We start from the raw sequence: 27,742 nt of genomic DNA, 5'->3' as shown, positions 1-27,742 counted from the left end.
TAAATCCCTGAACTGCAGTGCCAGCATACCATATGGGTGCCAGTTCAAGTCCACTTCCCATCCAGCTCTGTGCTAATGGCCTAGAAAAGCAATGGAGGATGGCCCAAGTGATTGTGTCCCTCACCCATGTGGGAGCACAGAAGCAGCTCCTGGCTCCTGGCTTCAAATCAGCCCAGCTCCAGCCATTGAGGCCATTTAGGGAGTGAACCAGAGGATGGAAGATCACTCTGTCTTTACCTCTCCCTCTAAAACTGCCTTTCAAATAAATAAAATAAATCTTAAAAAAAAAAACAAACACACACATTACTGGCTTTGGGTTTATTATAAGGCATATAATCTTACCATATTTTTTTAAACACTTGTTTATTTGTTAGAAAGTTAAAGAGATGCCGGCACCGCGGCTCAATAGGCTAATCCTCCACCTAGCGGCGCCGGCACATCAGGTTCTAGTCCTGGTCGGGGCGCCGGATTCTTTCTCGGTTGCCCCTCTTCCAGGCCAGCTCTCTGCTGTGGCCCGGGAAGGCAGTGGAGGATGGCCCAAGTGCTTGGGCCCTGCACCCACATGGGAGACCAGGAGAAGCACCTGGCTCCTGCCTTCGGATCAGCGCAGTGCACCAGCCGCAGTGGCGGCCATTGGAGGGTGAACCAACGGCAAAAGAAGACCTTTCTCTCTGTCTCTCTCTCTCACTATCCACTCTGCCTGTCCAAAAAAAAAAAAAAAAAAGAAAGAAAGAGAGGGAGAGAAGGGAGAGATAGAGATCTTCCATCCATCTGTTGGTTCACTCCCCAATGGCAGCAACAGCTGGAGCTGTGCTGATCTGAAGCCAGGAGACAGGAGCCAGGAGCTTCTTCCAGGACTTCCATGTGGGTTCAGGGGCACAAGGACTTAGGCCATCCTCTACTGCTTTCCCAGGAGCATCAGCAGGGAGCTGGATCAGAAGTGGAGCAGCTGGGACTTGAAGAATGCTGGCACCACGGCTGGTGGCTGTACCCACTATACCACAGTGCTGGCCCCAAACTTAGCATATTTGATAAATCAAGATAATTTTCCAGAGGTTTGATAAATAATAAACTATATTCTGGTAATCTGTTTTCTCTGTAATGTTAACAAATCAAAGTCAAACTGATAATATTTCATATAGTATATTACTGGTTTTGCTAACTATTGACTCACATAGCGCAAATCAGTGAAGACAGAGAAACAAAAGCTTAGAACTTGTTCATTTCATTAGGCTGAAGAATGTACATATAAAACTTACCCTAAGTCTTCTATGCTAAGGGGAGGCCCAGAACCTGATGGATTCTTGAGCACTAGTTCCTGTAATTTTGTGTTCTTCTCATCTTCAGAAAGACCTTTGTTGCTTAAAATTTGGCGCCTCTTAATAGCAAGGTCTTTAATTTCTTTTAAAAATCTGGCTCTATGTGGGTTTACGAGTTCAAAGTCTTCCCAAGTTAAAATTCCATTAAACCAAGCTGGAGGTTTTGGTTTAGGTGGATCAAGAATGAATTCTGATTTTGAATCCTCTTCAAAGCTTCCTACTGAGAGTGAATCATGACCTTCTTCTGTCGAAGCTTCAGACTGACTCTCAGTACAGTGTAAGTCTCTATCACCCCGTGACTCATAAATCAATTTACTTATATTGCTTTTAATGTCACCCATACACATAAGTTTGAAGAAAGGTTTAGAAATAGGTAAGTCCACAAGTCTATTGTCTTGAATGCATTTGGCCAAGAAAATTCCAAGGAAATGAAAGAGTTTTGTGATCCTTTCAAGCTCATCGCTGTCTTGTGGAAATGGTGCTGTGAAGAGTCCACAGGACCTCTGCACATAGTAGCCAGGAGGTTTCAGCCCGCCTCCAAGATCGACCTAGGTTTTTAGAGGTGGGAAATGCAAACAAAAATTAAACAAAAGGGTACAAAAACTAAGCTTCTCATTGTCATTTAAGAGAAACAAAATCCAAATATTAAACAACTTCATAAATTTAACTATCTGAAAGTATACACAAATTTTACTTACTAGCTTTTGGTAAAAAATATCAAGATTATTGAATAACGAAAGTAGCACCAGAAAACCTGGTTTATATTTTGAAAGTGTAACTTATTTTTTTAACATTTTCCAAAAGCAGAGTCACAACTCATATCACAAAATGAAACATAAATCTTACATGACGAGATTCATCATCTGGAAAGTTATCATCACACAACCAAGCTCCCAAGTCAGTCCTCTGAAATTCTGCTGCTACCAGAGCATAAAACTCTAAAGTGGGCCCCAAGCCAGTTCCTTCTTCTCCTAAAAATTCAACCTAAAATAAGAACAAATAATTTACGAAGAAAAGTGAACTTAAGAGTTTTTGTTAAAAAAGTGATTCAACTCTTGCAAAAATGTCATATCTGATCCAGTACACACTTTTTTAAAGAAAATATATTTTATTTATTTATTATTTGAAAGTCAGAGAGACAGAGAGAGATCTTCCAACTGCTGGTCCACTCCCCAAATGGCCACAGCAGTTGGAGCTGGGCCAGTCTGAAGCCAGGAGCTGCTTCTGGGTGTCCCACATGGGTGCAGGGTCCATCTTCTACAGCTTTTCCAGGCCATAGCAAAGAGCTAGATCAGAAATGGAGCAGCTGGGACTCAAACTGGTGCCCACATGGGTTGCTGGCACTACAGGCGGTGGCTTTACCTGCTATGCTACAGCACTGGCCCCCACTTTTTATTTCTAAACATCTCTATATTATAAGCAAAAAAATGAGTATCTTTTAGTTTTTCTAAAGAGAATAGTGCATGTATTGTACACTCTTATATACTTAAGCACTATGATAAGCTGTTCAGACATTAGTTATTTTCCACAACAACCCTGCAAAATGTCTCCTTTTTACACCAAAGGAACTCAAATTTCAGATAAAGAGGTTAGGGGCCGGCGATGTGGCTCAGTGGGTTAAAGTCCCAGCATGCAGTGCTGGCATCCCATATAGGTGCTGGTTTGAGTCCCGGCTGCTCTTCTTCTGATCCAGTTCTCTGCTATGGCCTAGGAAAGCAGAAGATCGAACAACTCCTTGGGCTCCTGCACCCACAAAGGAGACCCGGAAGAAGATCCTGCCTTTGGATCAGCTCAGCTCTGCTCATTGCGGTCATCTAGGGAGTGAACCAGCGGAATGGAAGACCTCTCTCAAATAAATAAAATAATTCTTAGGTTAAATCATTTATTTGCTTGAGGAAATGATGGTGTGCAGATTTTTATTTATCTTTATGACACCAAAGCCTAAACTTTTCCACATATTTGTGATCATATGCAATCACTTTAAAGATCTCTGCTCATTCCCAAAATTATTTGAAATATCTTACAAAAACATAAGCAAATTGTAAAAAAAATAGTAATAATAAAATCAAAGATTATCCTGGTTACAAGAATATGAGGATAGAAGAGGAGGCAAACAAAGCTGGCATATAAAGGGAAAACCATGAACCTTGTAGATCTTCTAGAGATGTATCATACCTGTTGTGATCTGTTTGGGTTCCAAAAGATACAAACCAGCTGGTTCCCATCTGTGATGGGAGAAGTATTTCTGTTGCTTCCCATGTCAGGATGTTTGTACATCAAACATAATCAACAATACCCACAATAACACCTCTACAGTAAATACAGTGAATTTCATACTATTGTTCTGACATTTCTCAGTACAGACCAGTGTTATAATACCAAACACACTTTATGCAAACCAATAATAAAGAACAATATGCTTTTAAACATACAACTATTGGGGCCAGTGCTGTGGTGTAACAGGTTAAGCCACTGCCATATGGGCACCGGTTCGAGTACCAGCTACTTCACTTCCAATCCAGCTCCCTGTTAATGCACTTGGGAAAGTACCAGAGGATGGCCCAAGGGCTTGGGTCCCTGCACCCACGTGGGAGACCCAGAAAAAACTCCTGTTTCCTGGCTTTGATCTGGCCCAGCCCTGGCTGTTGCAGCTATCTGGGGAATAAACCAAGAGATGGAAGATCTCTCTCTCTGTAACTCTGCCTTTAAAATAAATTAAAAATAAAAATCTTAAAAAAAAATTACAACTACTGGGGTGAGCCTTGTGGTGTACTGAGTTAAGCCACCACTTAGGGTGCCTGCTTACCATATCAGAGTGCCAATTCGAGTCCTACCTACTCTGCTTCTGATCAAGCTCCCTGCTACAATGCCTGAGAGGCAATGGATGATGGTCCAAGTACTTAGGTCCATACCACCTGGAAGAGACCCAGATAAAGTTCTGGGCTCCTGACTTCAGCTTGGCTCAACCCTGACTGTTGTGGACATCTGGGGAGGAAACCAGCAACTGGAAGATATCTCTTTCTGAAATGAGTAGCAGTACTACAACAGACTTTGCCATTTCAAGAGTGAAAAATTTTTTTTTTGTTGCTCATTAAGTGTACAGATCCTGACCCCTGAAGAGACTGGCTGATATCTTTTTATGAAAGATGTCCTGGGAATGGCATTATGGCATAACAGGTAAAGCAGCACCTATAACACCAGCATCCCATACGGGTGCTGGTTCAAGTCCTGGCTACTCCTCTTCCCATCAAGTCCTCTGCTATGGCCTGGGAAGGCAGCAGAAGATGGCCCAACTCCTTGGGCCCCTGCTCCTACGTTGGGAGACCCAGAAGAAGCTCCTGGCTCCTGGCTTTGGATCCGCGCAGCTCTGGCCACTGCGGCCATCTGGGGAGTGAACCAGCTGATGGCAGATCTCTCTCTCTCTCTCTACAACTCTGCCTTTCAAATAAATTAATGAATCTTTAAAAAACAAACAAACTAAAAAACAAAACAAAACAAAAAACGATGTCCTGCCAAAGGAGAAGGTCTCTGCATAGAGAACAGAGAAATGCCTCTTCTCATTTAACTCAGTTTTTATGCAGTGGAAGATACAGTTTGGCTGGTTGCTTCAGTGTCATTTGTGCTCCCTAAAAAGACATTTTATATCAGGTTACCTCAAGAACTGATTTCCGGTCTGCATGTATCTGCATGACATTCTCGGCCCACTCCATCAATGATTCACCACGTGGAACCTTCACTCTCTCATGTTTGAGCCGACCAACTCTAAACTCTCCAGGATCATCTCGCCTTACACTGCTTGTGGTTCTTGTTCGTTCTACAGTGGCTTCACGTCGGTTTTGTAACCATACTATTGCCCTGAAATAGAAACATACCTCATGTAGCTGAAGCATACATTAACAACCGAATACACTAGTAAACTAGCAATACAATTAAAACATATAAGAATAAAAAAAAAAAAAAGTATCATATCAGGTGATGAGAGGCAGAGAGCAAGAGAATAAGCTCCCATCCGCTGGTTCACTTCCCAAATGCTGGCAATAGTCCGGGCTGGGCTGAGGCCAAAGCTAGGAGCTAGGAACTCAATCCAGGTCTCCTACATGGATGGCAGAACATACTTACTTCTGAGCCATCATCATCTGTTGCCTCCTAGGGTCTGCATTAGCAGAAAATGGAACTGAAGTCAGGAGCCAGAGCTGAGAATTGAACCCAGGTACTCCAATGTAAGACTCAAACATCTTAACTGCTAAGCTAAAATACCTACTCCAGCAATACTTTTTTTGCAGAAATTTTTGTTTCTTTTCTCTAAAAACAAATTAAACTCCTTTTATTATAATCTACCTTACACAAAGTGAGAAAGTACTGAATCTATATTTTCCCTCTTTATTTTACCAATTAAATAAAAGTAAAGCTCAGTGGTCCAAGCTCCTCATGAATACGTAAAATGGCATCAAAAGGTACAAAAACAGTATCAAGGAAGAAAATAGCCATTTTAACACCTACTTTGAAAGAGTACTGTGGATATACAATTATTCAACAAAATATATAGTGAGCATCATAATTTGCTATATATTGTTTAGGCACTTTAGCTAGGGCAGTGGACAGACAAAATAGAAAATCCTGTGCTCATGAAACTTTGATCTAGTGGAGGATGACAGAGAAAAAAATTAAGAATAATATACAGTATATTAATTAACAGGAAGAGAAAAATGGTAATTAGAGGCAAGCTATATTCAAACACCAAATCAATTTGCAAGCATTCAGCTTGGTACTATATAGTAAATGTTGGGTGGTGAAAACATTTGATACAATCCACTCTAGCCCAACAGAAAACACAAAATTACACAAAATTTTTAAACGTTGACATCTTTTTTTACAGAACACAACATACTATCTCTATGAGCCTTGGAAGTATATGTGTACATTATGAATTCACATAGCATAAAAAATTACCATAAAACATAGAAAGATACACTTCCTACCTTGATGCACCAAATGCTGTACATGTGAAATAAAGCTGTCTAGTTTCAAATGGTATTAGAAAAGGACACTTGCTAGTTAACTGTTCACACCAGTCGGGCAGAGCCCCACTTGCCAATGCCAATGGTTCCTGCAAATTAACAAACAACAATGTCTTAAGCACTCAAAGGTAATTATTAAAAATAAAAAGAGCCTCAATTCTTCAAAGTAATAAAAAAGAATACAAATAACTGTAAGGCCTAAATTACCAAATTAGAAGGGAGGGAGAGAAAGGACTAGAAGGGAGATATTGTGAAAAATCCAAAAGTAACAGAAGGAAGAAGTCATCCATGTGATTGTATTACCTCAATCTGCTGTAAAATTTTTGTTGTGATTTTCTTGCTAGTGAATTCATCTGGTGGGAAAGTAAACTGAGGCTGCTCATCTCCATCTATAAAATTAACAAAAATAATAAAAATATAAACTGGTTTCCTTTTAAAAAGGCTTTAGAAATTAAATAAGGCTTTTACAGACCTTCCTGGGACATTCTTGAATAAGGGTCACTTGCAACTATATACAGAATACGCAGAAGTTGAAGGACATCTTCGACTCCACAAGAGTTCTGTCCATTGCCTGCTTTGGCCTGAGGCTGTTCTTTTGTTAAATTAAGAATATCACTACTTTGAAGAGTAGAAATGGCCCCCTGGTTTGACCCAGACTTTGTTCCATGCTCACAAAAATCCTGCAGAAACAATTAGCAAAATTGATCATTAGTTACATATGCTTGAAAAGCAACATATTATTGCTACTTTGAAAAATAGTATAATTGTTAACTTTGAAAAGGCTGAAATTTTTCAAAGAATTGCCTTCTTTGGAAAATTTGAAAACCCAGTATTATACAAGAAAATAATCATTGTGTTCCAGACCATTAAAATTCCCAGATAAAGTAAAACCACTATAAGCGATAATTAAAACTCTATAGTGAGGTCCAAATCCAGAAGCCATATCTGAAAATTTTAGCATGGTACATTAACAATGTTAATTCAACCTTGTTTTTTATGTTCCAAAAAACCTTCTTAAAAAAGCTTGTAAAGCTGCAAAACTAAGCACAAAGCCATTCCCAATCAAGATGGTGTTTTGATGCCAATGTATACCTTATATGCAGCTATGAGCTGAGAACAATTTCTGTTTTTCCTAATACTTTTATTAGTGCCAGTTAATTTCCAGTGGCGTAGGAAAGCGGCGTCTGCATTCTTCTGCAGGTAGGTTATCAAGTCATTCTTTGGTAATTCATCAGTGCCAAGGTACTGTTCCACATGCTCTATAGACCAGCAACCCTACAATAGGGAAAACCAAATGTTGGCCTTTCCCAATTATAGTTTGATATTTCACATGCATTACGTGAGGCAGCTTTAAGATCATGCACTTAATCTTAACAATTTCACGTTAGTCATTTTTCCCTCAAAATGACTAACACTGAACAATGTTAGTTTTTATTTTTTTTTCTAAATAGCCAAGGATAAGACTCATTTTCTAAAAAACAACTTACCATCTTTCCATTTTCCTTTTCTTTGTCAGAATCCTTCATTTCTCTGTACATGATTCTAAACATGAAGATATATTATTCAAGTTAATTCTTAAATCAAGTGATCTGTGGTTATTTCCATAAAGCTATAATTCTTTAAAAAAAGAATGATGTCATTCACTTGCATTAAGCACTGAATTCAAGGAGAATTTTTAAGAAAAATATTAATTTGATAAACATGAGAAAGTAGTAGAAACCATATTACTGAAAATTATGGCATATATATTTATTAGCACTATTGCAAAGAAAGCACACATCAATCTAGAAGTTTAAAGATATGAAAAAACACTACACACCAAGTATATTGACAGTCACATATGCTGCAATTAAAAAGTGGAATGAGGAGGTTTTTCTGTGTATAGATGGCAAGAAGAACAGGAACAAAAATGGTCAGAACAGTTTACATTCACACGAAGCAAGTGAGATCAATTCTTAAATTTCAATAAACGGAAGGGAGGGAGAATACTATGATCACCTTCTGTTCAATCTCAAAAGAGCTTACACTGGATTATCAGTATGTTAAGAGAACATACTACCACAAGTGAAGTTGCAGTAAGAATAAAAATTTATTATTTAAATTATTACCAAATAATAATTTGATAGGTGATACTTATTAAACAACTACAGTCTAGAGAGTATTAAAAACACTATACAGGGGCCGGCGCCACAGCTCACTAGGCTAATCCTCCGCCTGTGGCGCCAGCACACTCGGTTCTAGTCCCAGTCGGGGCGCCGGATTCTGTCCCGGTTGCCCTTCTTCCAGGCCAGCTCTCTGCCATGGCCCGGGAATGCAGTGGAGGATGGCCCAAGTGCTTGGGCCCTGCACCCCATGGGAGACCAGGAGAAGCACCTGGCTCCTGCCTTCAGATCAGCGCGGTGCGCCGGTAGAAGTGCGCCAGCCAGCCGCAGCGGCCACTGGAGGGTGAACCAATGGTAAAGGAAGACCTTTCTCCCTGTCTCTCTTTCTCACTGACCACTCTGCCTGACAAAATAAATAAAAAATAAAAATAAAATTAAAAAACAAAACAAAACACTATATATACATTAATTCACTGATTCCTCACAACTATTTTCGTTGTATAGATCAGTCAAAGTAAGGCAAAAAAGGTAAATTTTCCCTAAGGCCACTGATAATTATTTGCTGAATGCATAAATTAAAAAAGAGAAAAGCTTAAACTATATACCCTGTAATAAAGAATAAATAAAAAAATTTACTTCAAATGATAATCTTTTCAGTGACTACTACATAAGGAGCTAGTCTAGATTAATTTTTTTAAAGGTTTATTTATTTTGAAAGTCACAGAGAGAGAGAAAGAAAACTTCCACCCACTGGTTCACTCCCCAGATGGCCATAACAGCCAGAGCTAGGCCAGGCCAAATCCAGGAGCCAGGAACTTCATCCGGGTTTCCAGCATGGGTGGCAGGGGCCTACACACTTGCGTTATCCTCGGAGACTTTCCCCTGGCCCTCAGCAAGGAGCTGGATCAGAAGTACAGCAGCCAGAATACAAACCAGTGCCCACAGGGATGCCATTGTTACAGGCAGAAGCCTTACCCACTATGCCACAACGCCAGCCCCTTGCCTAGATTATTTCTGAAGGCTTTTCCAATTCCAGAATTTAACCTTCTACATCAAGAATGACAGTGTTCTTAATTGTTCCAATAAACTGGCAGGGCAAGAATCAAATCTTTCCTATTTTCCTATAATCCAAAATAGAAACAAATGTTTCTTTGTTCATTTACCAAGACAATATCTACTAAAATATTAAGTTAAAATATCTTACGTGTATGTAGGCTCCCAAATACGCCTTAGTTTATCTGATTTCACATTGCCATTACAGGACAACTGAAGCAATTTTTGTACATAGTAAAAGATGGTTGATCTGAAATTGGTGAGTGGTAATTCAACTTCACGAGTTGTTCCAAGACCTGTCACTTTCAAAGTGAGGGCTAACCGAGGTGATGGAGTACATTCAACTTCTTCCAAGAGCTCTGAATGAGGCGTTCCTAAAAATTTGGAAGATGGATAAAAAAATAATTATACTAAAACAAGCAGTTCAGAAGAAAACTGCACTAGGAGACACAAAGTTTTACTGTTTGAAGACTAGTTTTACCGTTAATTCTCATAGTACAACACATTAAGGACAGAGGTCCTACATGGGGAGCAAGTGCACAGTGATTCCTGTTGTTGATTTAACAACTGATATTCTTATGTATGAATTCAGTAATCACCCGCGCTCTTGTCATGAGCTGCCAAGGCTATGGAAGCCTCTTGAGTCCACAAACTCCAACATTATTTAGAATGGGCCATAATCAAAGTGGAAGTTCTCTCCTCCCTTCTAGAGAAAAGTATGTCCTTCTTTGATGGCCCCTTCTTTCCACTGGGATCTCACTCACAGAGATCTTTCATGTAAGTCATTTTCTGCCACAGTGTCTTGGCTTTCCTTGCCTGACATCTCTCATGGGCTTTTTAGCCCAAACTGAATGCATTAAGAACTGATTCTGAGGCCAGAGTGCTGTTTAGGGCATTTGTCATTCTATGAGTCTGCTGTGTATCCTGCTTCCATATTGGATCGTTCTCTCCTTTTTAATTCTATCAATTATTACTAGCAGACACTTGGTCCTATTTATGTGATCCTTTTAACACTTAATCCTATCTTTATGATCAGTTATGAACTTAAACTGATCACTTTAACTAGTAAGATGGCATTGGTACTACCAACTTAATGGGACGGAGTCCCATGGCAAGTTTTTAGCCTCACCCTCAGAGATAAGTCCAAGGGAACATGTGCCGAACTGTACATCTCCTCCCTCTCCTATTCCTACTTTTATTTTTAACAGGGATCAATTTTCAATTGGATTTAAACACCTAAGAACAATTCTGTGTTAAGTAAAGAGTTCAACCAATAGTATTAAGTAGAAAAAGAAAATACTAAAAAGAATAAAATAGTAAGCTGTTTCTCGACAGTCAGGACAAGGGCTGATCACGTCATTGCTTCCAAACCCATTTTTTTAAAACCAAACAACTACATGCATGTTACTGAAACATAGGCTGTTGGAACTGAACACATATATATGATATGAAAACACGTAAGAAAACCACTATGGGCCAATGACCTGTCAACCTTTTATTTCCACTGAATCAGTGAGTTGTAAGGTAAACACATACAAACAAATACATTTTATAAAGTATTTGGTAATTCCTGTTCATCAGCTCATGAATCTGTTCTTCCTGTCATGATAGTCTTCTAAAATATTATTTTATTCACTGCATGAAAGCCCACTGCACCTTAACTGAACCATTCTCATTTTCCTACTATTGAACATAACTAAGGTCATTTCAAAATTTTGACAATATAAATTAACCTTGTGCAATCATCTCTGCATACAAAATGAGGTAGAGCTAATAAGTCTTTATTATAAAATACCAGCAGCTAAAATATCAGAAGATATGAAATATATTGCCAAAGAAAATTAAAGTTTGGACCTATTTATACTCATAGGCTTTTCTTTTTTGAAGAGATCTTGGAACATCTTGTTTCAGCCCATATCCATACTCCCCACAAAACACTATATTACAGGGGGTGGCATTGTGGTGCAACGAGTTAAGAAACCGCCTGCAGGATAATCCCTGCTGCTATGCTTCCAATCCAACTCCCTACTAATGTGTTTGAAAAGCTGCAGGAGATGACCCAAGTCCTTGGGCACCTGCATGTATATATGGGAGACCCAGACAGAATTTCAGGCTCCTGGTTTCAGCCTTGCCAACCCCAGCCATTGTGGCCATTTGGGGGAGTGAATCAGTGGATGGAAGATGGACCTCTCTCTCTATTTTCCCTTCTCTCTGTAATTCTGCCTTTCACATAAATAAATAAATAAATAAATTTAAAAAAAAAAGAAAAAAGAAGAGGCCCGAGTACTTGGGCCCCATCACCACATGGGAGAATTGCATGGAGTTTCATGTTCCTGGTTCCAACATGGTGCATCACTGACTGCTGTGGTCATTTAGGGAGTGAACCAGCAGATGGAAGATCTCTCTGTCTCTCTGTAACTCTCTCAAATACAGAAATCTTAAAATACATAAGTAATTCTACAAAGTAGACCATTTTCATATTTAGCACAGTGCCTTTTTATCAACTAGAAAATAATGTCACATTTAACAATTCAAGTCTTCTTTAAGGATAACATGATTTTAATAGCTGAGATTTATTGAGATAAACATCAGGTACTATGTTAAGCACCTTATATATTTTACTTAATCTTTTTAACTATTTTGTTGAATAGAGACTAATATTATCTCCATGTAAGAGAAATGGAAATTCAGGACAACACAGGTGATTTGTCCAATGTATTTTTTCTCTACTGCTACTGTAAAATATTATGATAAACTAAGTGGTGTAATACAGCAATACAATAGAAATGTACAGTTCTAGAGGTCAGAAATCTAATGTGGACTTTTGGGGCTTTACTCCTCTGGGAGCCCTAGGGAGAGACTGCTTTCTTGCCTCTCACCCCTAGAGGCTGCCCACATTCCTTGGCTCTGGATCCCTCATCATTCTGGCCTCTGTTCCCTTGTAAGGACTCTTGGGATTATACTGAACCCACCCAGATAATCTTCTCATATCAAGACCTTTAATTATATTAGCAAAGTTTCACAGGCTTGGAAACTGGACATCTTTAGGGGAATCATTAGAATGCCTACCATACCTGACATGGTTTAGGAGGATAAAATTGTCACTCAGGCCAAATGACCCTAAATACCATAACTGAAACCACTAGTCAAATTTCAAAGTTGATAGCAACAAATCCTTAGCAATTTTGATCCAGTACAAATAGGATTAGAAGTTTCTCATATTTAAATTAGGCCTAGCTTTAAAATAAAAAGGTGTTTAAAATAATTAGAAATTTGCTCCGCAGAAAATATCTGTATTTCTGAAAAGTTGTGGCTGATAGTTTTTCCTAGGTATTTTTACTGACAGCCTGAATACACAGGAAGGATTTTTCTTTCTTTCTTTAAAGATTTATTTATTGAAAGGCAAAGAGAGAGAGAGATGGAGAAAGGGATCATCCATCTGCTGGTTCACTCCCCAAATGGCCACAACAGCTGGATGGGGCCTAACCTGGAGTTAGGAGCTTCATCCAGGTCTCCCACATAGGTGGCAGGAGCCCAAGTACTTGCTTCCTTTCCCAGGCCATCAATCAGGGAGCTGGATTGAAGTGGAATAGCCAGGACTTGAAGCAGCATCCATATGGGATGCCAGTGTTGCAGGTAGCAGCTTAATTCACTATATCACAACACCAGCACCAGGGTTTTTTTCAAACTGTAAAGAACAATCTTACTTGGTATCTATCAAAATTAAATTAAAAAAAAGTAAATAAAATAAAACACACTGTACCTGGGGGAGGAATTTCTAGATCAGTTGTCTGTTGGACATTAGTACGACCAGGTCTAGGATCAAAAGCAGGAACCAAAGCAGAAAACTGCCGCTTTAGTACATAATCATCATCCCACGTTCTCCGACGTCCCCCTTTAGTTTCATATTCTTCTTCTTCCTATGAGAATAAAATTCCATATACAGTTGAGGGTGATTATCTTATTACTGTGAAAGTGACATACTGGGGCCAGAGTTGTGGTGCAGCAGATTAAGCTGCACATGTGACACAAGCATCCCAAATGAGCATCAGTTCAAGTTCTAGCTGCTCCACTTCCAGCACAGGAAGATGGCCCAAGTACTTGGGCCCCACCAACCTACAGGGGAGATGTGGATAGAGTTCTAGGCTTCTTGCATTGGCCTGGCCCAACCCAGTGGTTGTAGACATTTGGGGAGTAAACCAGAAGATGGAAGATCTGTCTTTCCGTCTCTATAACTCTGCACTTCAAAATAAGTATGTTTTTAAAGATGTATTTATTCATTTTAAAAGAGTTACAGAAAGAAAGGAAGAGACAGAGATAGAGATATATATAGAGAGAGATCTTCCATCTGCTGCTTCACTCCCCAGAGGGCCACAACGGCCAGCAATGGACCAGGCTGAAGCCAGGAGCCAGGAATTTCATCTGAGTTTCCCATGTGGGTGGCAGGGACCCAAGCAGTTGGGCTATCTTCTGCTGCCTTCCCCAGGCCATTAGCAGGGAGCTGGATCAGAAGTGGAGCCAGGACTTGAACCAGTGCTATATGGAATGCCAGGATCACAGGCAATGGCTTTACCTACTATGCCACAGAGCCAGACTGTAAATAACTGATTTTTTTAAAAAACTAATGTATTATCTAAATGGTAGCAATATTACAAAAACCATAATACAAATGTACTGCTGCCAATTTTCTAGTTTTGATAACCTATTTTTAGGTAATATGAAACTAAGCACTTGGAGAAATTGGGCAAAGGGTACATTAAGACTTCTCTGGAAGCTGGCACTGTGGCACAGCAGGTAAAGCCACCGCCTGCAGTGCTGTCATCCCATATGGGCGCCATTTCGAGTCCTGGCTGCTTCACTTCTGATCCAGCTCTCTGCTATGGCCTGGGAAAGCAGTAGAAGATGGCCCAAGTCCTTGAGCCCTTGCATCCACGTGGAAGACCCAGAAGCTCCTGGCTCCTGGCTCCGGATTGGCCCAGCTCTGGTCACTGTGGCCATGTGGGGAGTGAACCAGTGGATGGACCACTCTCTCTCCGCCTCTGCCTCTCTAAGTCTCTCTTTCAAATAAATAAATAAAACAAAATAAAAACAACAAAAAAAGACTTCTCTGGGGCTGATGCTGTGGCGTAGTAGGTTAAGCCTCCAATTGCATGGCCAGCATCCCAAAAGGGCACTGGTTCAAGTCCTGGCTGCTGCACTCTAATGGCCTAGGAAACACAGCAGAAGATGGCCTAAGTGCTTGGGACCCCTGCACCCATGTGGGAAACTCCTGGCTCCTGGCTTTCAGATTGGCCCAACTCCAGCCATTGCAGCCCTTTTGGGGAGTCAACTAGTGGATGGAAGACTTCTCTTTCTGTCTCTCCCTAACTCTGCCTCTCAATTAAATAAATAAATCTTAAAAAAAATTCTCTATATTTTTGAACTTCCTACGTACCAACAATTATCTTAAAACAAGTTGGAATTTTCAAAGTATAAATGTAAACTTAATTTCTTACCAAATAATTTACATTCAACATATATGATGACTAGAAGCTGCTTTAAATTACTATGGGGTAGAGGGACTGGCGCTGTGGCATAGCAGGTAAAGCTGCCGCCTGCAGTGCCAGCATCCTAAATGGACGCTGGTTCATATCCCGGCTGTTCCATTTCCAATCCAGCTCTCTGCTGATGGCCCGGGTCCTTGGGCCACTGCACTGGTGTGGGAGAACCAGAAGAAGCTCCTGGATCCTGGCTTTAGATTGGCACAGCTCCAGCTGTGGCAGTCATCTGGGGAGTGAACCAGTGGATGGAAGACCTCTTTCTCTCTCTCTCTTTCTGCCTCTCTCTGCTTTTCAAATAAATAAATAAATTTTTAAAAAAGAAAAAAATTACCATGGGGTAGATAAAAAATTACGTGTTGGTAACTATTAAAATTAAATGTAAAAACAAAAACACAACTTCATCGTTAATACTTAACTGAAATTAACTTAAAAATTTATTTCTTTACTTATGTGAAATGTACAGAGCCAGAGAAGAGCAAGAATGAGAGAGATCTCCCATCTGCTGGTTCACCCCCCACAAATGGCCACAACACCTGGGGCTGGGCCAGGCCAAAGCCAGGAGCCTATAACTCAATTTGGGTCTCTCATTTGAGTGGCAAGGACCCAGGTATTTCAGCCATCACCACTACCTTCTAAGGTCCCATTAGCAACAACGTGAAGGCAGGAGCTGGATCCAGGAACTGAACCTTGGCAATCTGACATAGGATGTGGGCATCCTAACCAGCATCTTAGCCTATTGCCCACCCTCACAAATCCTATAGGAGCAATTATTAGCTCCAATTTTCAGATAAAGTAAATGCTAAAAATAATACACAGCAGTTGGGGTCAAGGATGCAAGTCTAGACATTCTAATTCTAGAGCCACCAAATTTCAGCTTGAGTTGTTATTTGTTGTGGGCACTTTTCCTACTAGTTAAGATACCACTTGGGAAACCCATATCCCATATCAGAGGGCCTAGGTTTTAGTCCCTTTTCCACTCCTGATTCCAGTTTCCTGCTACTGCATGCCCTGAGAGGCAACAAGGACTCAAATAGTTGAGTTCCCGCTGCTCACATGGGAGACCTGGATTGAGTTTCCAGCTTTCTGCTTTGGCTTGGCCTACTCTAGGTATTCAGTATATTTGAAGAGTAAACCAGCAGATAGAAACATCCTTGGCCAATGGTTAAGATGTCTCTTGGGACACTTACATCCCATAACAAAGTGCCTGGGTTCCATTCCTAGCTTTGCTTCCAATTCCAATTTAGGTTCCAAACACCCATGTAGGAGACTTGGATTGAGGGCCTGGCTCCTGGTTTTGGCTCCTACCTGATGCAGCATTTGAGGAACAAACCAGGAGATAGAAGTATCCTCTCTTAATAAAAAGGTTAGTGTAGATTAAATAAGTTACTACACCTTTTATTGAGAATTATATCTCTAGCACTTTGTGATCAGTGTTACTTTTTTTTTTTTTTTTTTTTTTTTTTAGATTTTATTTATTTATTTGAGAGGTAGAGTTACAGACAGTGAGAGCGAGAGACAAAGGTCTTCCATCCACTTGTTCACTTCCCAAATGGCTACAACAGCTGGAGCTGAGCAGATCTGAAGTCCGGAACCAGGAGCTTCTTCCGAGTCTCCCACGTGAGTGCAGGGGCCCAAGTACTTGGGCCATCTTCCACTGCTTTCCCAGGCCACAGCAGAGAGCTGGATTGGAACAGGAGCAGCCGGGACTAGAACTGGTGCCCATATGGGATGCCAGCACTGTAGACAGTGGTTTTACCTGCTACACCACAGCGCCAGCCCCGATCAGTGTTAACTAAGAGACTAGTACTGCTGCTTCTACTGCTACTACCCCCTCTACTACTACAACTACAGATCTGAGATAACACTATTAAGTATTTTAATATATGCTTACCATTACCTAAAGGCCAAAGGGTTTCAAGTAGGAAATTCCCATTGTATTATGCCAGTGCAATCACAGCTTCTATCTAGAATATGGAATCCAATAAACAGGGAAGTTTCTAACTATCTCTGATAGCTCTCTCTTTTCCCGTCTTCCTCCCTATACATACAATCTGTAGGCAGTTAGACATTTTGCTTCATGCTTTACTATGAAAAGAACAAAAATATACTGGAGGGGAAATGAACTCAAAAGGCATTACCTGTTCCCCAATAGGTCGGCTACCTGCTCCAGTAGGGACCTGTGGTAGCTGCGAGGTGACAGCATGGTGTGTAACATCAGAACGAGAGCCAGCTCGACGCTGCAGGGATGGACGTCTCAGAATCTGAAATAAAAAAATGCCAAAAGATACATGTCTACTTATTTGATCCATACATACTGATACTCATTTAGCACTGTCCTTCAAGTTCATCAACCCACATTAACAAAAATTATCTTTAAGAATTTTATCTTCATAAGCTATTTACAGAAAAGCTACAATATGAGTACTTTAAATTCATCATGCATTTTATTCGCTTCCTTCAGAAGAAATATGCTGATATGCTTTCTAAGCAACACATAGTTAATGTGCACTTTGGATTTCTTTGTCCCATTAAAACTCAACTTAGCAATTTTAAATGATTTATAAAGCAAAATTAAGAATATACAAAAAGTTATACTAATGGATATTTTCAGGCACAATTTTAAATTAAAAAGACAACCAAAGAGGTTACATTTTGAAAGTTCTGGATCACAATGCCCAGGTTTGGGTCCCTACTTTTCTACTTAACTGTGATAATAAGGGAAATTATTTTTCTTTGTCTCTCATTCCTCCGTGTAAGGAATTATGATAAAATACACAGCTATGGACTGGCACTGTGGCACAGCAGGTTAAGCCACTGTCTGTAATAACAGCACGACATATGAGCACCTGTTCAAGTCCCTACTGCTTTCTGGGAAAGCAGTAGGAGATAGCCCAAATCCTTTGGCCCCTGCCAACCACATGGGAGACCTAGATGTTGTTCCAGGCTCCAGGCTTTGGCCTGGCTCAGCCCTAGCAGTTACAGCCATCTGGGGAGTGTACCAGTAGATAGATCTCTTTCCTTCTCTCTCTGTCTCTCCTCTCTCTCTAACACTGCCTTTCAAGTAAATATATCTTTTAAAAATATATAAGAAGAAAGTCTCACCAATTAAAAAAAATACACAGTACTACATGCAAAACAGTATTAAAAACTTCTAAGTATAATTATTGTTGAAGACCTACGAAGATTATATTCTTTAAGGTTAGTAGGGGTGAGCATCTGGTCTAGTAATTAAGATGCGACTTGACTCCTGGCTCGCTTCTGATTCTAGCTTCCCGTTAATATGGACCTTGGAAGGCAATGACAATTCAAGCAGTTGGGTTTCTGCTACCCTCAAGTGAAACCTGAATTGAGTTCCTGGCTGCTAGCTTTGGCTCCAGCCAAGCTCTAGCCACTGTGGGAATGTAGGGAGGAAGTCGTCTCTCAAATATGGGATTCTGGCATCACAAGAGGTGGCTTTACTTGCTGTGCACAATGCCAGCCCCTCCCTTCAATTCTTAATATCTTTATTTTTTTTTTGACAGGCAGAGTGGACAGTGAGAGAGAGAGACAGAGAGAAAGGTCTTCCTTTACCGTTGGTTCACCCTCCAATGGCCGCCGCGGCTGGCGCACTGCAGCCGGCGCACTGCATTGATCCGAAGGCAGGAGCCAGGTGCTTCTCCTGGTCTCCCATGGGGTGCAGGGCCCAAGCACTTGGGCCATCCTCCACTGCACTCCCGGGCCATAGCAGAGAGCTGGCCTGGAAGAGGGGCAACCGGGACAGAATCTGGTACCCTGACTGGGACTAGAACCCGGTGTGCCGGCGCCGCAGGCGGAGGATTAGCCTGTTGAGCCGCGGCGTCGGCCAATATCTTATCTTAATCAAGAGAATGGAGGACTCTCACTACCATAACCTCCTCGTATTCCTGGTCCTCCTGGTTGTCATCTTCATTCTCATCGTCTTCCTCATCTGGCTCAGGCAAGTCCTCATCATCATCGAGCTCAGCTAACAGAGTACTGGCACGGCAGCTATCAAGGAAATCTAGAAAACAAAACCAACAATCTGTTGTCAACATAATTAGCAAGGCATAACCAAGTAACTTTGTGTTTTGGGCTTTAGAACACAAAGGTAAAATTCAAAAGGCGCAAGTATAAAGACCACACTTAGTGATGTACCCTTCTTCTAGCACAAGTACAGAATAAGTAACAATGGGCATACATCGCAGCATGGCAGGAAACAGCTCAGGATAATGGATGGCTCTAAACAAATCTGAATCCACAATATCCAATACAAAAGCTCAACTATGCAGGTTATATTAAAACAACTCAATCATCATCCTCTGAATAAGTCACAGGAAGCACAACATGGTAGAAAGAAACACCTTGAAGTCATTCATTTTACCAACAAGTTATCTACTGAGCATATATTACATCCCAAGAACTATTAGGCTTCTGGTGTAAGTGATGTGGTCTGAGACCCCCAAGGAACCCACAGGCATTTAACAAGTAAACAGATGAAAATATAATTATAAGCTGCAAAAAGATTTTATGAAGGAAAACAGAATTACATCAATCAGTAAGACCTGGGCTTAGACTTAGCAGGTTAATGACAACTACTGCAGCGGACCGGCGCTGTAGCGCAGAGGATTAACGCCCTGGCCTGAAGCACCGGCATCCCATATGGGCACCACTTCGAGACCTGGCTGCTCCACTTCCAATCAAGCTCTCTGCTGTGGCCTGGGAAAGCAGCAGAGGATGGCCCAAGTCCTTGGGCCCTTGCACCCACTTGGGAGACCCAGAAGAAGCTCTTGGCTCCTGGCTTTAGATCGGCGCAGCTCCAGCCATTGTGGCCATCTGAGGAGTGAACTATCGATGGAAGACCTCTCTCTCTCTCTCTCTCTCTCTTTCTCTGCCTTTCTTGTCTCTGGGTAACTCTTGATTTTCAAATAAATAAATCTTAAAAAAAAATAATGACTACTGCAGAATAATACCTATTTATTATGGAATGATACATGTAGCATCTTTCATATTATCCACATTATCTAACACATAATAATTCAATAAACTTATTTTTCTACTTCATTCTTAGACTCTCTCCCTTCATTCCAATGAAGACTGAGTCAAATTACACTATCTCACATAAATAAAATGCTAACAATCTGTTCTTTCAAGAATTGAAAATAAACAAATTGAGACTTAAAAATCAATTTTAATGTTTATAGAAGGGGAAAAACCTTCTAATACAGCATCAGAATAGCACAATGGATAAAAACTGAATACTTTCTATATCCTTAAAGATCCAAACTGCAGATCTCTGAGCCAAGTATTTTTTTTAAGATTTATTTATTTATTTGAAAGTCAGAGTTAGAGAGAGAGAGGGAGAGACAGAGAGACACCTTCCATCTGCTGGTTCACTTCCAAAGTGCCCGCATGGCAAGCGCTGGGCCAGGGTGGAGCCAGGAGCCAAGAGTTTCACCTGAGTCCCCAACTTGGGTCACAAGGGCCCAAGTACTGGGGCCATCATCTGTTGCTTTCCCCAAGTCATTAGCAGGTAGTTGAACCAGAAGCACAACAGCTGGGATGTGAATTTGCACTCCAACACAGTATGTGGGCATCAGCAGTAGCTTAACCTGCTGTACCACAATGCCAGCTCTTTACTCAGTATGATTTCTGCTCAGTTGGATGCTTCAAGGAAACACAACCTACTTTAAAGAACTGAGGAGGAACATTTTTCAAAGACTTTCAGGATAAACCAGTGCCCATATGGGATGCTGATGTAGCAGGCAACAGTGGCTCACTACACTACAATACCAGCCTCAAGCCAAACATTTTTTATTCAGTAATTACATAGGATCAAATATTCAGCACCCTTTACTTGACGGCCACTAGAAGCAAGAGTCTCCATATTACACAAAATGTATTATATTTTTTTAACAGTTTAATGTTTCTTAAAAAATAAGATTTACTTATTTGAAAGGCAGAGGTACAGAGATAAAGGGAGGGACAGAGAGCCAAGAGCAAGAGCAATACAGACAGAAAGAGATCCATCTTCCATCTTTTGGTTCACTCCCCAAATGAACGCAATGGCCAGCAATGGACTAGGCTGAAACCAGGAGCCAAGAACTTCATCTAGGCCTCCCAGGTGGGTGGTAGGGGCCAAGTACTTGGGCCATTTTCTGCTGCCTTTCCAGCAGCTGGGACCTGAACTGGTGTTTAAATCGGATATAGGCAAGGCAGGCAAGAAGCAGTGTAACTCACTGTACCACGATGCTGGCTCCAATATATTAATGTTCTAAAATCAGAATGTCTTATAATCAAAAACAAGTCAAAGCTAAACTGGCAAAAATTTTAACCTAGTGACCCAAGCCTCCCCCCCCAACCCCGCCCCTAAAATCACATGTCTTACAATCAGTAGCAGCTTAAATTTGATAAAATACATTACTCCTGGAGCTGGTGCTGTGGTGTGGTAGGCTACCTGCAGCGCCTGCATCCCATATGGGTGCCATTCTAGTCCCAGCTGCTCCTCTTCCTATCCAGCTCTCTGCTATAGCCTGGGAAAGGAACAGAAGACGGCCCAAGTGTTTGGGCCTCTGTACCCAAGTGGGAGACCTAAAGGAAGCTCCTGGATTCTGGCTTTGGATTGGCCCAGCTCCAGTCGTTGTGGCCATTTGGGGAGTGAACCAGAGGATGGAAGACCTGTCTGTCTGTCTGTCTGTCTCTCTCTCTGTAACTGTACCTCTCAAATGAATAAGTAAAATTAAAACAAAACAAAAAACATCAATCCTAACATGTAAGGATCCATCTTGCAATTTAGGTGGTGGTTCTCATAAACATGAGGTGGCAGTACAAAATAAACCAATTCCACTTTGGGTTTTTCTTTTAAGGAACATAATCCAACTTCTTATTTGGAAATTCCTTCTCTGATGTTACAATTCACTGAAGTCAGTTTTCTCATCTTCCCTTTTTAAAATCAGCATTTCATGAATATACAAAAGCTCTGTATGTCATAGATTTGACCACCACATCACTGAATCAAAACATGTCCCCCAAAAACTAACATAGTGAAAGTTTGCACTGTATATAAAGATTATAAGATGGGTGTTATTCTCTAAGCCTTCCCATCAGCAGTCTTAAGAGTTCTCCCTTTCTAAGAACATAAAAAAAGAAATCATTATCTAACAATAACTTATACAAGCTGATCCATGGCCCTAACTTTCAAATAACTTTTATCCTACTACATTCACAACCTTCTTAAACTTCAGATGATATAGAATAACAGCTTCAAGTAAACTTACTAACAAATGACCACGGAGGGGAAGAGGGTCCTTATGAGAAATAATAAATTGAAAAATAATTTATTCAATGAGCTTATATTATTTGTGTAATAATCATTATCATTTTGCCACACACCCATTCAACAGGAAAAGTAGAAACAGATATATGATGACTTTCCTATTACCATAACCATAAGAAGATCAAATTCTTAGTTTAGACTAGGAGAGGCCATATTCTCAGAAAAAATGGAAAAAAAATATTCACTCCCCACATGTCTGTAATGGCTGAAGTTGGACCAAGCTGACCATCAGGAGCCAGGAACTTAATCCAGCTCTTCCACATGAGTGGCAAGGACCCAACTACTTGAAACATCACTGCTGCCTCCTAGAGTACAAAGTGGGAACTGGGAGAGGAGCCAGGCCTTGAACCCAGCATTTTTTTTTTTTTTTTTTTTTTTTGACAGGCAGAGTGGACAGTGAGAGAGAGAGAGACAGAGAGAAAGGTCTTCCTTTTGCTGTTGGTTCACCCTCCAATGGCCGCCGTGGCCGGCGCGCTGCGGCCGGCGCACCGCGCTGATCCGGTGGCAGGAGCCAGGTGCTTCTCCTGGTCTCCCATGGGGTGCAGGGCCCAAGCACTTGGGCCATCCTCCACTGCACTCCCTGGCCACAGCAGAGAGCTGGCCTGGAAGAGGGGCAACTGGGACAGAATCCGGCGCCCCAACTGGGACTAGAACCCAGTGTGCTGGCGCAGCTAGGCGGAGGATTAGCCTAGTGAGCCGCGGCGCCGGCCTGAACCCAGCATTCTAATATAAGATGCCAGCGTTCCTGGGAGCATACCAACTTCAGGGCCAAATGCCCACCCCACAGCATTTTTCAAAGGCAATTCAATATCTCTTTCTACTAACACACAAAAAACACATACCAAATGATATCTGGGAGGACATGACTTGATGATTTCAATTCACTTCTACCTTTCCTATATTATGGTTCTACTACACTAGTGATAAAAGGCAAAAAAAAAATGTTAAATAGAGTTTCTAGATTTCTGCTTTGTTTATAATCGGTAATTTGTTTTTAAAGATTTACTTACTTATTTGAAAAGCAGAGTTAGAGAGAAGGGGCGGGGGAGGGTATAGGGTAAGGTAGTTAGTTGGAGGGGGACTAAGATGGAGGGGGAAAGAGGGGAAAGGGGAAGAGAGAGAGATCTTCCACCCCCAAATGGCGGCAATGGCCACGGAGCTAGACAAGCCGAAGTCAGGAGCCAGGAACTCCATCCAGGTCTCTCACATGGGTGCAGAGGCCCAAGGACTTAGGTCATTTTCTACCGATTTCCCAGGTGCATTAATAGGGACTAGATCTGAGTGGAAGAGCTAGGACATGGAACAGCACATGTATGGGATGCTAGCATTGCAGGCAGCAGCTTACTCTGCTGCACAAAAACGCCACATTGCGGCCATCTGGGGAGTGAACCAGTGTATGGAAGACACCTACCCCCAACACCTTTAACCCTGCCTTTCAAATAAATAATCTTTAAAAAAATCTAAATATTTTAATTCAAATCATAACTTACCATATAAGGAATATTCTGCCTCTTGACCGGTGTCACTCTCACTGGAGGTTGATGTGAGGCTGGTGGTTAAAGTATTACTTAACGACTGACCCACTGATAAAACGGTTGTTGCTGTGGCTACATTGCTGCTGCTAGTAACACTGGATGTTGACATAGTCACTGTTGATGTAGTACCAGGAGTGGTCAAATTAGGGAAACTCTGAGCACCCATAAGAGGAGAAGCTAAAGACAAAAATGAAGCAAATCAGTACAAATAGGTGGGATTGTGGGAACCTTAGAAAAACCAAATTTTATCTGTTTTTATTTAAAGAGTCATAACAAACACTAATAATGGAAAGGATGAATTGAACAACTTTGGGAACCCAACTGAAATCCAACTAAAAAGTCTTATTTTTATAGCATTACTTTTTCTTAAATATTAAGCTTAGCTTTTTAAAAATGTAAAACAAGTAACTCCCAATGTATTTTTCAAGGAAATTACTTTAATTCATTAGTAGCTTAAATTAGAATTAAGTAACTTTCAGAAGCTAAAATCACTTTAAGGGGCTAAGTAAAATCTATACATCAGTTTGATGCTTTGGTTTCAATGGACTATGGTAATATTAACAATCTTCCATTTCTTCATGCAACTTTGTTTAACCATTTATCATACAGGAGTGGAAAACAAAAGAAAATCATTTTATCCTTTCAGAATAAAGAGATTATTTATCACAGGTGATCTGAATTCTGAAATGATTCTATAAATATCTTACTTCATAATCCTGAAGTGCTAAATTTGATGTAGCTATATTTAACATGGTTAATGATCTAGTTAAAGAATGCCCTGAGCAGAAGACCCTATTTTGCATCCCTTAGAGTGGAAAAAAGCATTGAGTTCCATAAGGAAAAGCTCACTTACTTGCTGTGCTCATCACATTCCTCCCCAAAGTATTAGTGTTGTTATCACTGCTGCTTCGGCTTAGATTCATGTTGTTCGTGGCATTAGTCCGTGCTATGTTTGCCACTCTCCTTACAAAACTCTCCAAGCTAGATGTTTCTCTTGAGGACAAGTTAGGTACACTTGCACTAGAGCTCATAGGGGCCCCAGCAGCCAACAAGGAACTCACTGACAGTCTGTTACTTGCTGAAGAGCTAAGGGGTCGCTGTGAAGCTGCTTCTTTATTAGTTAATTCAGATACTGAACTTACATCAGGAGAGCTAACACTAACAATTCCCATGGATATTGCACTAGACTCCCCAGGAGTACGAACAGAACTATCAGGACCTAACTTCCTTTCAGCATTTTCACTTCCCGTTTCCGCTGTTAAGGTGCTGGTGCTTGCACTGGAAGATGACCCTACTTCTGTTTGAGGGACGTTTTCAGCAGATGAAAGAACAACAATTGGTTCATGGACATCAGCTCCTGAAACTATACTGTGTTCCATTACAATTTCTGATCTCCGTTCCGTTTTGGTCGAACCCAAGCTGATGTCGCTGCTACTGGCCACGCTACACACAGAACTGCTGCTTCCTTTTCTACTTGAGGAGCCTGCAGCAGCAGACGTCTTGTCTGGACAGTTGTTTTTCACCAAGCTGCTCCATGACTGCGTTGTGCCTGAAACAGTGGATGAAACAGGTTTGGGTGATGCCACTGTATCAGGGTCGTACCCTGGTGCAAGCTTGAGGTCAAATTTTCCTTCTGCGCCCATACGGTAAGAGTTTGAGCCACCAGCATCCCAGGTGACATCAATCCAGCCTGGAAAGGGACAGGAGTTTGTGAGACCCAGCAGAAAGCAGATAGGAGCGTGTCAGACAGTAGCTCCACAATATGGGATCAGCTTTTCATCAGTGCTGTACTTCTTTCTCTGAATTTCTAGTCATTTAAGATCTGCCAAGTTAAATGTAAATTTTTGAACTCCAATCAACTGAAACATTACTGGATTATACAAGATTAGGCTAGCTATTTGAAAGCCTGTATTTATTTAACCCTCACAATAAGATTATGTTAAGGAAAGAAATAAGTACTATAAACAAAGTTTGTGGGAAAACAATTAAAATTCTTTCTTTCATTCACCTTATTTCTAATCGTTCAGTCTAGTTTTATTTAAAAACAATGTAAGGGTCATGCTTACATCTACTGGGTTATATTTGAAATGGAAAAATTATTTGAAAAAATTTAAAGACTGATATAAATGGTAAAAAAAACTGCAACTTCAGCAAGTAAATGGAATGTCAAAGTTTTTAAATTGCTGAGTATGATTATATGGTCAAATTTTCTTTCTAGAAAAAAGTGTTGGCTTACCATTAGTTTCTAAGTTTAGGCTAAGCCCTCTTTATGAGACAAAATATTCATATATCACAGTAGAAACTTTAGGCCACTAGCTCAAATAAAACGCTAAGTTAGCATTTCGGTTGTGTTCTCAAAGTTCAATAATTACTTGATTCTCTTATGATTACATTCAATAAATTTGAATAAGCACACAAAAAACTAAAAATAAAATTTAAAAAAGCACACTGAGTTATTTTATTAAACCCTATTTGCTAAAACTAAAAACATGTAAAGAATTAACAAGCATGATATTCAGTCTATATTTACTTGTACTTAGAAAATGATACTTGATCTTTCTTTAAAAGGTAATTTAACTTCAAAAGCAAAAAAATGCCTATTAGAAGAAAATTAATAGAAATCTTGCAATCTTATTTTAATTTTAATGTTATAAGCTAACTACTCTGGGGGAAAACACAGCACCAAAAAAGCACATGAAAAATAAAAAAGGTTTAAGAAGTCTTTATAGGATTTAAAGTACTTTACTCATACACATATGGGACAAAAGGTATGGCATACATACCCACCCACACACCCAGCTGCCCACTTACCCATCCACCACCCACAATATTCATTTATGTTTTTCATGAAGCTCAGAAGGGTATAAATAATAATGAATTACCTGTAGGGATTATCTGCATATCAGTTCTTTGAAAGGAAAACTGACTGCCCCAAATCTACATAAGTAGCTTAGATGAGATTTCAATTGCTTCAACTTATTATGTATGATGAAATAACCTTTGAAGAATCAACATTTAACTAGCTCTTCTGCTACACAGAAAATTGTGAGAAAAGGAAAGTTTCAAAAGCATATCCCAAATAAAAATGAATTCTGTATTCTACTAATTGGTCCAGAAATATGCTAATAATTTATTGCAGAGCATTTACCAAAATTTGTAATTGTAAACTTATTTGTTGTACCTACAAAGCAGGGGTTCCTACTGTTTATTATTACAGAATACAGTATTTAAAAGCTAAGAACCCGCTTCGAAGAAAAGGTTTTAAACCAAAATTTACTCTCCATATTCGTTAATTCAGCAAAAACAGGATTTTCTTGAATGTTAAATCCTGAAATTAAAGATTCTAATTTTCCTATAGAATTGTTTCATTTGACTTCATCCAGAGAAAAACCAGCTGCATTCCTCTTATCAAATCACACACTTCAGCAAGTCCGAAATAATTTATAGGACACAGAATATTAATTTCTTCATAAGTATCACCAAGATTTCTAAAAAATAAAGACATTTGCAATTTCTGTGTTGAATGGTACTACAGTCATGTCAACAATCACTGGTTTTTAAGAATTCTTGCTCACTGTAAACCTACTTTGATTCCAATGATTTGCAAGTAGGTTTTTATGCTACAGAAATGCATTTGGTAGTTTGGTTATTCAAGGAATAGAATTTAAAAGCAATAAATGAAAAGGATTTATTTAAATAAATAGATGCATTTATCACATAAAACATAAATATGTTAAGAAATTAAATGTTACTCATCTTCCCAACACTGTCACTTTTATTACAGCTATTTTTTATTATAGCCATTTAGGTATCTTTTCTAAATTGAAATAAAAAATTTAGTTGTT

At 40.1% G+C, this 27,742-nt stretch overlaps 1 protein-coding gene across 18 annotated transcripts in view; it reads right to left on the bottom strand.

The window, feature by feature from the left end:
* The window catches only part of HECTD1 (HECT domain E3 ubiquitin protein ligase 1), a 100,762-nt gene that overhangs the window by 5,287 nt on the left and 67,733 nt on the right, over window positions 1-27,742 (bottom strand). For 3 of the 18 annotated variants that reach the window (XM_002718126.5, XM_070053785.1, XM_008269476.4), the window contains 14 exons: window positions 24,751-25,587; window positions 23,853-24,074; window positions 18,917-19,050; window positions 17,171-17,293; window positions 13,256-13,412; window positions 9,644-9,866; window positions 7,825-7,879; window positions 7,430-7,612; window positions 6,810-7,017; window positions 6,641-6,726; window positions 6,299-6,426; window positions 4,973-5,174; window positions 2,166-2,303; window positions 1,260-1,867 (listed from right to left, as the gene is read on the bottom strand). In XM_002718126.5, the coding sequence (XP_002718172.1) occupies window positions 1,260-1,867; window positions 2,166-2,303; window positions 4,973-5,174; window positions 6,299-6,426; window positions 6,641-6,726; window positions 6,810-7,017; window positions 7,430-7,612; window positions 7,825-7,879; window positions 9,644-9,866; window positions 13,256-13,412; window positions 17,171-17,293; window positions 18,917-19,050; window positions 23,853-24,074; window positions 24,751-25,587 (3,304 nt within the window). The remainder of the gene's footprint in view (window positions 1-1,259; window positions 1,868-2,165; window positions 2,304-4,972; window positions 5,175-6,298; window positions 6,427-6,640; window positions 6,727-6,809; window positions 7,018-7,429; window positions 7,613-7,824; window positions 7,880-9,643; window positions 9,867-13,255; window positions 13,413-17,170; window positions 17,294-18,916; window positions 19,051-23,852; window positions 24,075-24,750; window positions 25,588-27,742) is intronic. The other 15 variants (XM_070053782.1, XM_008269478.4, XM_070053783.1 and 12 more) reach the window with 11 other exon arrangements.

The sequence above is a fragment of the Oryctolagus cuniculus genome, chromosome 12, assembly GCF_964237555.1.
Source record: "Oryctolagus cuniculus chromosome 12, mOryCun1.1, whole genome shotgun sequence".
Lineage (NCBI taxonomy): Eukaryota > Metazoa > Chordata > Mammalia > Lagomorpha > Leporidae > Oryctolagus > Oryctolagus cuniculus.
Note: the sequence above shows the minus strand (reverse complement) of the source record. Positions and strands in the feature narration are given on the sequence as shown.